Raw genomic sequence first — 11,949 nt, 5'->3', positions numbered from 1 at the left:
AGCAAAAAAATGCAGTTCCAGCAAAAAAATATATATAAAAAGGAAAGGAAAACAGGGCTCCCGTAGTGTATTACGTTTTTTTTAATAAAGTAGTTTTTAAAAAACGTAATACACTACGGGAGCCCTGTTTTCCTTTCCTATGTGGATGACCATACTACGGATGGATTTTGAGTTTGGAGCGGGAGTACCCAGGAACAACCTCATTGGAATCTAGGACGCCACACCAAGGCTCAATACTACATGCCTACTACCCCTGCAGGGGTGCAGGGAGCTGGTGAGTGGGGATCTTTGAGGGGGAGCACCGCAAGTCACTGGATATTAGGTGGTTGCCCGCACGAAAGTCACCAATTATAAAGAACACTGCTGGAACATTGTTGGAACACTATATTTACACACTTTTTTGCTGGAACTTTTTATATATATTTTTTTGCTGGAACTGCATTTTTTTGCTGGAACTACCTATATATATATACATATAATTTTATTTTTTCACATGTGTATTTTGAGTCTCACACCCTGAAGATTTTTATATTGTTATTATTATTTTTTCACTAATCACCCATAATATATGGAGTATTGATTTATTATTTAGTACACCTCCCATCACCACCAAAAAGATTTTTGGATAGATGGAGGGTATTAAACATATGTTTTTTTGGTTATATGAGCTCTCACCCTTTATGTAAGGATTAACAACTGGTTCACTACACAAACTGCAGAGGGGTTTCCTACAGATTAGACCCCTTTTCACACAGAGGTGGGGACACGTTTACGCACAAAAGTATTCTTGTTGAGCGCTTGCTCTCAGTTGCACATTTTAGCATAATTTACCACAATAGATACCCCATTAGAGGTAGCGCCACTTACCCCTATCCCATAAATTCTCTAAACTATAAGCCACCCTCCAGAAGGGTTGTTGAAGGGGAGGCTGCACACCTAAGTCCGTGAGCGCGGAAACCCTCCTTTTTTATTCATGATGGGACTTGTAGTTTTGCAACAGCTGGAGGTCCGCTAATTGCATATACCTGGTGTAGACTTTAGCTATGCAGTCTGGCCATCAGTTGCTTGTTTACATTCTAATAATCCTGCATCTGGGACAGTAATCAAGCAAATGATCAGTGCACAATCAGTGCAGCACAGCTACAGTCTGCACCAGCCTTTCTCAAAGAGGGTTCCATGGAACCCCGGGGGTTCCTCCAGAGGTTACCATGGGTTCCTTGAGCAATGAGCAGTTTCTCCTTCTCTAATAAGTAACCTCTGACCCAAATTATATTTTTAGCTCTCTGTAAGAGGGCATCTTCCCAGTGACCACATATGTAACTATTAGATTGTAAGCTCTTCTGAACAGGGCCCTCTTAACCCTCTTGTATTTTATTGTATTGTAACTGTATTGTCTCCCTTCTATATTGTAAAGCGCTGCGTAAAACTGTTGGCGCTATATCAATCCTCTATAATAACAAAAATAATAATAATAATAATAATAAATAATAACAATGAACATTCTTTCAAGTGACCATTATTATTTATTATTACAGTTATACTAATGTACAGTGAGCTGTAGATATAACAAATATTGGCAGGGGTTCCCTAAGGTCAGAACGTAATCTTAAGGGTTCCACCATAGTAAAAGGTTGAGAAAGACTAGTCTGCAACATCCAGAGGCCAGCAGGGAGGAACATGCTTGTCTAAAGGGTTGCCGGGGATGCGTTCTTTTACTTGGGCTCATCCCTGGTCATTATTTCTTGTTTTATCTGAATGGGTGGCTACAAAAAGGGAGACATTGCGATAGCCAAATGACTTGTAGACACAGGCATAAGGAAAATTGGATGTAGATGGGACTCTCTGAAACAATCTGAAGGTTAATTTATTCTGTAAGCAGAATTTTAAACAAACAGGAAACTTGAAGTCTATATGTAATTATTGTTGTCCTGCCTTTGGTCACGATTCAATTATTTTTGAATTTGCATACAATGTTACTTTGTTTCCTCGTGGGCAGAGTACAGCCCCCTGAAACGCGTTGGTTTCTGTAAATAACTTGTCATTGGAATAAACTTTTCTCTGGATGTGAACAATATGATGTGACGCTAGACTCCCAATGGAGGAACTGCCTTTGTTAAAATTGCAGGACACATCAGGACACACGTGGGTGGGTCTTTATTTATTTTTTTATTGAACGTTACCATGTACATTACACTGCATTCCATAAGGGGGCGCCATTTTTATGAAGTCCCTGGTCCAGTGAACAGTCTGTATGGGAAGGGCAATTCTAGTGGCCCCCCGTAGTTCACAATGAGCACCAATAATACCCGAGATGCCCGGACTCTCGCCCAGCAGACTTACCGTTGGAGCATTGTCCAGCATGGTGTAGGTCTTCTCGACGATGACGCTTTTTGACGGCATGTAATTGACCCCCTTCATGTAGGACTGTGAAAAGAAACAACATTGAGATGTCCATAAAAAGTCAGGACTGGATACCATCAACAATGTCCTCATGAATTATGGATTTCATATGAGACTCGCACAATGCAGTGGTGAGCCAGGCTTGGCGTTGCAGATCAGTCCCATTCAAATGACTACAAAGGGCGGGTATGAAAGGCGGCGCTCCCCGACTACACAGGCCTTTCCTGTGCCATGGCATTTCTACAAATCGGCTGCCTTCTTAGGCTTTCAGTGGGTGGTGGTGGATTAGGAGAAGTGGCTCCACCGCCTTCTACCGCACTGGGATCAGAAGGGAAATTTGGAGGGGGGGTGTGCTAGGGGAGGGAAAGGATTTGTGCTTGGAGGGGGGCTTGGGGCAGGTGGAGGGGGGTGATTTGTGCAAAGAGGGGAAATTTAGGGTGGAGAGTATTTGTGTTGTGAGAGGAGGAGGGGGAAGAATTTGTGCTAGGAGGGGAAATTTGGGGGGGGGGTGTATTGTGCTAGGAGGAGGTTGTGCTAGGATGGGGGGATTGAGGGGGAAAGGATTTGTGCTAGGAGGGAGGATTGGGGGGGGTTGTGCTAGGAAGGGGGGGGGGGGTTGAGGGGGAGAGGATTTATGCTAGGAGGGGGGATTGTGCTAAGAAGGGGTGGGGGCAGGGCCGTTTTTTCCACTGGGCAGTTGCCCGGGGGCCCCACTCGTCTGGAGGGCCCCATCCGGGGCATATCCTCAGTGCTGCAAACTGCTGCTTAAGTTGACTGACTGCACTAGTTGCTCACTTGCTAGAATCGCTGGCCGCCCGGCGTCCAGCTAGCAACCAGTGACGTCAGTCAGAGGCCGCAGCCGCCCCAGCATTCATAGCGCGCCGCGGCGGCCCCAGCTGCTAGTGAACAAGCTCCGCCCATCTCTGCCATGTTCTTCAGACAGCGTGGAGAGGGAGCAGGGCGGAAAGACGGCCCTTGATAGCTGGCGCTGCCTTGCTGCTGTGAGTGACACACTGTACTGCACCAGGCCGACGGCCTCAAGTAAGTCTAACACTGTCTACTTAAGTAAGTTCAAGTTGTGCATCAAACACAGCCACTGTCTGTGCCCCTCAAAAGCTGCCACAGTGCCCATCAAACTGACCACAAAACACTGATTTTGTTGGAAGTATCAATAAATATAGCCTTATTGATAATTTTCATTTTTATTCTCGTGCGTGATTGTGTAGACAGGGCCCCAGTGCACTGTATTGTCCAGGGACCTACAGTATAATGCTCTTAAGATGGCCCTGGGTGGGGGATTGAGATGAAGAGGATTTGTGCTAGGAGGGGGATTGGGGGTTTGTGCTAGGAAGGGGGGGATTGAGGGGGAGAGGATTTGTGCTAAGAGGGAAGATTGGGGGGGGGGGGGATGCTAGGTAGGGGGGGGTTGTACTTGGAAGAAGGGGGGATTGAGGGGGAGAGGATCTGTGCTAGGAGGGGGAAATGGGGGGGTTGTGCTAGGAAGGGGGTGGTTTGAGGGGGAGAGGATTTGTGCTAAGATGAAAGAATGGGGGGGGGATGCTAGGTGTGTGTGGGGGGGGGGGGGGTTGAGGGGGAGAGGATTTGTGCTAGGAGGGAAGATTGTGTGTGTGGGTTGGTTGTACTAGGAAGAATGGGGGATTGAGGGGGAGAGGATTTGTGCTAGGAAGGGGAAATGGGGGGGGGGTGCTAGGGAAGGGGTTTCAGGGGGAGAGGATTTGTGCTAGAAGGGGGAATTGTTTTTGGGGGGGTTGTACTAGGAAGGGGGGATTGAGGGGGAGAGGATTTGTGCTAGGAGGGGGGATTGTGCTAGGAAGGGGGGGGAGGATTTGTGCTAGGAGGGGGGATTGTGCTAGGAAGGGGGGATTGAGGGGGAGAGGATTTGTGCTAGGAGGGGGGGGGGGGGATTGTGCTAGGAAGGGGGGATTGTGCTAGGAAGGGGGGATTGAGGGGGAGAGGATTTGTGCTAGGAGGGGGGATTGTGCTAGGAAGGGGGGATTGAGGGAGGGGGGAGAGGATTTGTGCTAGGAGGGGGGATTTCAGGGGGGATAGTGCAAGAAAGAGGATGGGGGGGGGTTTGAAGGGGGAGGGAGATGATTTGAGCTGGGAGGTGGGATAATGGAGCAAAGATTTGTGATGGGAAGGGGGGATTTGTACTGGGAGGGGGAACTTTTTGCATTTTTGTCTGGGGAGAATTTTGGCTTGCAGGGGGAATTTATGCTTATAGGGGAGAACGTGCAGATTCATGTTGTATTTTTTTTTTGGGGGGTGGATTTTTTGCTAAAACATGATGCTTACACATTATGGGCAGTTTGATTACACAGATTAGCTCCTCCTAGTGGCCGTAGAATCACCTCCATGTGATCTATACACCACATTGTCATTCCTGGTTTTATTTTTCCAGATTTTAGACCTCGGTGGTAAAAGGTTTTCTGTAGAGCAGATCTGTGCCTGTGCATTATGGAGCGAACATATATTATATATATGTATATGTGTATATACATACATACACATCATGTGACAGGTAGAGGGGTGTTGAACGCACCTGGTCAGGATTCTGCACAATGTACCTCCGAACTGTCTCCGTCTGAACATCCTGAGGAAATGATGAGGAAATATAAATTGTACATCAATAATCATAAATAATAAAATAATAAATAGAATTTCTGTGACAATGTATCTCTATGTCTACAAATCTGTATTCAGTGAGAAAACATTTTTAAATTCTCTGTACATCACTCTGGTATATGTCAGAGCTATATAAATGTACTATTATTATTATTATTATTGTGTGTGACTGTGGGGGGGGGGGGGGGGACATTAGAGTGTAAGCTCCTCTGGTGCAGAAGATACAACAATCCTTTGATCCTGACACACCTTCCTCCTCCAGATCCCGGATTATACAAAATTCTCATGTCCTTGAACCCCTCCCATCTTTTTTGGCAACGCTAGTAAAACTCAGAGTTGGGATCAGACGGCAATTATATTAATTTGTAGAGAAGGGAAGGACCTCACATTACTGGGATTCCTGTACAGAGGGGAGTCAGTCATTCCTGACACTCCTCATCCCAGAATCCCGCTGGGACGTTCCTTGTGTCTCTTTCTAGAAGACATCATTGTTCTTGCAGAGGACATACAGTGCTAAGTATTCACAGCGCTTCACTTTTTCCACATTTTGCTATGTTACAGCCTTATTCCAAAACAGATTACATTTTTATTATTCTTATACTCAAAATTCTACAAACAATCCCCCATAATGACAACGTGAAAGAAGTTTGTTTGAAATCTTTGCAAATTTATTAAAAATAAAATACAATCCCATGTACAGAAGGCTACTTTCACACTGAAAGCGGCCAGCGTTTGCGGTAAAGCTGTGCCCCATCATATGCAGCCTGTGTGCCCCATCATATGCAGCCTGTGTGCCCCATCATATGCAGCCTGTGTGCCCCATCATATGCAGCCTGTGTGCCCCATCATATGCAGCCTGTGTGCCCCATCACATGCAGCCTGTGTGCCCCATCACATGCAGCCTGTGTGCCCATCATATGTAGCCTGTGTGCCCCATCATATGCAGCCTGTGTGCCCATCATATGTAGCCTGTGTGCCCCATCATATGCAGCCTGTGTGCCCCATCACATGCAGCCTGTGTGCCCATCATATGTAGCCTGTGTGCCCCATCATATGCAGCCTGTGTGCCCATCATATGTAGCCTGTGTACCCCATCATATGTAGCCTGTGTGCCCCATCATATGTAGCCTGTGTGCCCATCATATGTAGCCTGTGTGCCCCATCATATGTAGCCTGTGTGCCCCATCACATGCAGCCTGTGTGCCCATCATATGTAGCCAGTGTGCCCCATCATATGCAGCCTGTGTGCCCATCATATGTAGCCAGTGTGCCCCATCATATGCAGCCTGTGTGCCCATCATATGTAGCCAGTGTGCCCCATCATATGCAGCCTGTGTGCCCATCATATGTAGCCTGTGTGCCCCATCACATGCAGCCTGTGTACCCCATCATATGTAGCCTGTGTGCCCCATCATATGTAGCCTGTGTGCCCATCATATGCAGCCTGTGTGCCCATCATATGCAGCCTGTGTGCTCATCATATGCAGCCTGCGTGCCCCATCATATGTAGCCTGTGTGCCCCATCATATGCAGCCTCTGTGACCCCCCCCCCCCCCCCCCCATCTGACCGGCACACACTTACCCCATCCTGGTGGCGGGTGACGGCGGCAAGCTGTGGGACATGCAGCAGGTGACGGCGGCGAGCTCCTGTGTCCTCCATGTCTCTCTGGTATCCCGGTCTTCCGTTACATTAGGCGTCCAATCATGACGCCTGTGCCTTCAGCCAATCAGGTGACGGGTATTAGATCCGCGCCTCCTGATTGGCTGAGAGGCGGCTCAGTGTTAGCAATGCAAATATTCATTTGCTTTGCTAACCCACCTGGGTGAAGTGCGAGATCAATGCAATGATTTCCGCTCACAGTTCACATTTTTGAAGCCTATTAGATCCTATGGCTCTAATCAGGTGCATCAAACCCCCCCCCCCCCTCCCCGCCGCTATAATTCAGGCGCCCGGCGACCCAAAAGGAGCCGGTTGCCTGAATAGGGGGTGTCTACAGCGACCATGGATAGATTCATGCAATGCATAAATCTATCTATTCTACACAGAGGGGAATGGCTGGAGAGAGGGGGCGGCGCCCGTGCGCCCTTACGGACGCATCGCAACTGCTTGGTTGTGTACTTAGTATCATTGTCCTGTTGGAAGCTTCGCCCCAGTCTGAGGTCCAGAGCGCTCTGGAGCAATTTTTCATCAAGGATGTCTCTGTACATTGCTGCATTCATCTTTCCCTCAATCCTGACTTGTCTCCCAGTTCTTGCTGCTGAAAAACATCCCCACAGCATGATGCTACCACCACCATTCACTGTAGGGATTGGCCAGGTGATGAGCGGTGCCTGGTTTCCTCTAGACATGACTCTTGCCATTCAGACCAAAAAGTTCAATCTTTGTTTCATCAGACCAGAGAATTTTGTTTCTCATGGTCTGAGAGTCCTTCAGGTGCCTTTTAGCAAACTCCAGGTGGGCTGTCATGTGCCCTTTACTGAGGAGTGGCTTCTGTCTGGCCACTCTACCATACAGGCCTGATTGGTGGAGTGCTGCAGAGATGGATGTTCTTCTGGAAGGTTCTCCTCTCTCCACAAAGAAACGCTGGAGCTCTGTCAGAGTGACTGTCTGGTTCTTGGTCACCTCCCTGACTAAGGTCCTTCTCCCCCTGATTGCTCAGTTTGGCCGGGTGGCCCACTCTAGGAAGAGTCCTGGTGGTTCCAAATGTCTTCCATTTATGAATGATGGAGGCCACTGTGCTCAATGCTGCAGACATTTTTCTGTACCCTTCCCCAGATCTGTGCCTCCATACAATCCTGTCTTGGAGGTCTACAGACAATTCCTTGGTCTTCATGGCTTGGTTTGTGCTCTGACATGCACTGTTAACTGTGGGACCTTATATAGACAGGTGTGTGCCTTTCCAAATCATGTCCAATCAACTGAATTTACCACAGGTGGACTCCAATCAAGTTGTAGGAACATCTCAAGGATGATCAGTGGAAACAGGAGGCACCTGAGCTCAATTCTGAGTGTCATGGCAAAGGCTGGGAATACTTTATGTACATGGGATTTTTTCATTTTTTTATACATTTTCAAAGATTTCAAACAAACTTCTTTCACGTTGTCATTATGGGGTATTTTTTGTAGAATTTTGAAGAAAACAATGAATTTAACACATTTTGGAATAAGACCTGAACATAACAAAATGTGGAAAAAGTGAAGCACTGTGAATACTTTCAGGATGCACTGTATATATTATCATGTTATAATTGCTCAATATTTGCAACAAATCCCAGTTGATCCTGCCAGAAATCCAGTGAGCTGATAATTTACTGTGCCCTATGCGACGTTCTTACCAGTTACAATGTTTCCAGTTCTATCTGGGGGGGAGGGGTTCCAAACTGGAAGAGCTCATTTTAGGGATCTCTATACAGTCACTTCCCTATGCATGCCACCCAATCGCTGTTGTCATTTCTAATACATCTCAAGGGGTTCATTGTTATAAAAACATATTTTTACAGAGAGATTGATGCCGCATCAGCTCCTGTGCCAGCAGAGCTTACACTCTGTTATAAAGGCGTTAATCACTGTTCACATTTTTTTAAAGCAGTGAATCTAACATTTACTCAACATTCTCTGCAGGTGAATCTTCCAGGTACATGTGTTATAAATGACAGAGATTGATCCACCATCAGAGAATGTTTGGTGAATCTCACATTCACATCTTTATAGATCTGCCCCTCAGTGTGTCCCCCCCCCCCCCAGTTCCCATCATCCTACCTGTTCGGGATTTTGGACGATGTAGCGCCTGATTGTCCCGCTCTGCATCTCCTGCTACATGAAAACAGAACAAGATATGGATTAAAAGGGCCTTTTCACACCAGGTGAGGTGCGGGAATGTTGCGTTCTCCGTACTGCACAAAAAAAGTGTAAAAATGAAAAAAGGTACAGAATCTCACAAAGCTGAGTACACCCCTCACATTTCTGTAAATTTTTTCTTCTATCTTTTCATGTGACAACACTGAAGAAATGACACTTGGTTACAATGTAAAGTAGTGAGAGTACAGCTTGTATAACAGTGTAAATTTGCTGTCCCCTCAAAATAACTCAACACACAGCCATTAATGTCTAAACCGCTGGCAACAAAAGTGAGTACACCCCTAAGTGAAAATGTCCAAATTGGGCCCAATTAGCCATTTTCCCTCCCCCGATGTCATGTGACTCAGTGTTACAAGGTCTCAGGTGTGAGTGGGGAGCAGGTGTGTTAAATTTGGTGTTATCGCTCTCACTCTCTCATACTGGTCACTGGAAGTTCAACATGGTACCTCATGGCAAAGAACTCTCTGAAGATCTGAAAAAATAGGATTTTTTATTACAGCTTACCTGTAAAATCCTTTTCTTTCGACGGACATCACGGGACACAGAGCCACAGTAATTACTGATGGGTTATAGGGTATCACTAGGTATTGGACACTGGTCACACCCTAATCAGGAAGTTCAACCCCCTATATAACCCCTCCCCTTCCAGGGATACCTCAGTTTTGTAGCAAAGCAGTATAGGTGTATTAGAAGAGGGGCGGGACCTCTGTGTCCCGTGATGTCCGTCGAAAGAAAAGGATTTTACAGGTAAGCTGTAATAAAAAATCCTATTTTCTTTTCTCGGACATCACGGGACACAGAGCCACAGTAATTACTGATGGGATGTCCCAAAGCAATGCCAACTGAGGGGGGGGAATCACAACCAAGTAGGGTGCTATCAGACCTGAGGACCTTGTACCGCTGTCTGCAGCACACTACGCCCAAAGGCGATATCCTCATGCCTTCTCACATCCACCTGATAGAATCTGGTGAATGTATGAACTGAAGACCAGGTTGCGGCCTTGCAGATCTGAGCCATAGAGGCCCGGTGATGCACTGCCCAAGAAGCACCAATAGCCCTTGTGGAATGTGCCTTGATCTGAAACGGGGGAACCTTCCGTTTCAAACCGTAAGCTTGAATAATCAACTGTCGAATCCATTTAGAAATGGTCGCTTTTGACGCTGCCTGTCCTCTATTGGGACCCTCCAGCAGCACGAACAAGACACCCGTCTTGCGAATCTGAGCAGTTGCCTCCAGATAGGTCTTGACTGCTCTTACTACATCCAAAGAATGTAATGACCTTTCTACCGAAGAACAAGGTTCTGGAAAAAAGGAAGGTAGCACAATGTCTTGGTTTAGATGAAAATCTGAAACCACCTTCGGTAAAAAAACTAGGATGAGGGCGCAGTACCACTCTATCCTTGTGTATAATCAAGTAAGGCTCTTTACAGGGAAGAGCTGCTATTTCTGATACTCTTCTAGCAGAAGAGATAGCTACCAGGAAAATTAGTTTCCTCGTCAGTAAGACCAAAGGAATCTGACGTATTGGTTCAAAAGGTTGTTTCTGTAACACCGATAGAACCAAGTTCAAGTCCCAGGGGTTTAGGGGCGCCTTAACCGGAGGATTAAGACGCATCACCCCCTGTATAAGGTTTCGGATCAGAGAATGCGAAGCAAGCGGCCGTTGAAACAACACTGATAAGGCCGACACCTGGCCCTTGATGGTACTCAAGGCCAGCTTCATCTCTAATCCTAATTGTAGAAAATCCAGAATTCTACCTATGACATATTTCCTGGGATGCCAACCCCTGGATTCACACCAGGATACATAAGCTTTCCAGACACTATGATAAATCATTCTGGAAGCTGGCTTCCTTGCCTTGATCAAGGTAGATATGACAGGACCTGAAAGCCCACGATTTTTCAGAACGTGGGATTCAATAGCCCACCCGTCAAATCTAGCATTTGTGAGGCAGGCTGGAACACCGGACCTTGAGATAACAGGTCTGGGTGTATCGGTAGGGTCCACCGGGAACCCACCATCATCCCTGCTATTTCTGCTTATCAGGTTCTTCTGGGCCAAACGGGGGCCACCAGAAGTGCCGACTTCCCTTCTTGCCTGAGTCTGCGAAGGAGCCGTGGCAGTAGCAGAATGGGAGGGAATGCATAAATCGGTGAGAGCCGATGCCACGGAATCACCAACGCATCCGTCCTGCCTGCAAGAGGATCCCAGGCAACCGGTAGGAAGGATTTCCCCTTCTGTAGGTTTTCGGGTATGAGCCATCAACTGAGGCTCTGACGCATCGCATGCGATAGGTGCATTGGAAAGTTTAATGCCTGCACCTTCCTGTTCCAGGTCAACAGAATACTGTGTTACAACAGTTCTGCTTGGAACTGCGCATAGGGAACTGCTTCGAATGAAGCCACCATCTTCCCCTGCAGCCTTATACAAAGGCGGACAGAAAGACCCTTCTTGGCCCTGACTGTCAGAATCAGCTCCCTTAGAGCAGTGATCTTTGCCTGCAGACACTTCAGTTAAGCAGGAAAACTGGGCACATATAGGCCTGCATCTCTGATGCCTTTTGATATCAGAAACTCTCCTCCCTGCAGGACGGAGATTACTGTCTGAATTGATTCCAAACGAAAGGACTGCATCCTTGGGAATCGTTTCAGATCTCTCAAATCCAAAATGGGTCTGTCGTCCCCATTTGGTTTTCGGACCATAGAAAGATTGGAACAAAGTCTCAATCCTTGATCCTTTGTGGGAACCCCCACAATGACCTCTTGCGACAAAAGTCGCTTTATCGCTAGAAGGAGCGACTGCTTCTCTTCTGGCTTTCTGGGAACACCTGATCTGAGGAAACGAGGAGAGGGACATTCTTGGAACTCCAGTCTGTACCCTAAGGTTACCGTGGAGATCACCCATCTGTCCTGGAAGTCCTTCTGCCAGGGCCCTGAGAGCTGCAGCAGTCTTTCCCCCCACTCGAGCAAGCGGGGCGCCCCTTCATGAAGAGGTCTTAGTGTCTTGCTTAGAAGACCTTTTCCCCCAGGATTTCTTGTGTCC

The 11,949-nt window shown here is 47.1% G+C and overlaps 1 protein-coding gene across 1 annotated transcript in view; it reads right to left on the bottom strand.

Moving 5' to 3' along the window:
• Positions 1 to 11,949, bottom strand: part of POF1B (POF1B actin binding protein) — a gene marked incomplete in the record, with an annotated part of 138,138 nt that overhangs the window by 47,274 nt on the left and 78,915 nt on the right. The window contains 3 exon segments of the mRNA XM_073598127.1: positions 2,341 to 2,424; positions 4,964 to 5,014; positions 8,807 to 8,860. Coding sequence (XP_073454228.1) covers positions 2,341 to 2,424; positions 4,964 to 5,014; positions 8,807 to 8,860 — 189 coding nt within the window.

This window comes from Aquarana catesbeiana, linkage group LG09, assembly GCF_042186555.1.
Source record: "Aquarana catesbeiana isolate 2022-GZ linkage group LG09, ASM4218655v1, whole genome shotgun sequence".
In the NCBI taxonomy this organism is placed as follows: Eukaryota; Metazoa; Chordata; class Amphibia; order Anura; family Ranidae; genus Aquarana; species Aquarana catesbeiana.
Note: the sequence above shows the minus strand (reverse complement) of the source record. Positions and strands in the feature narration are given on the sequence as shown.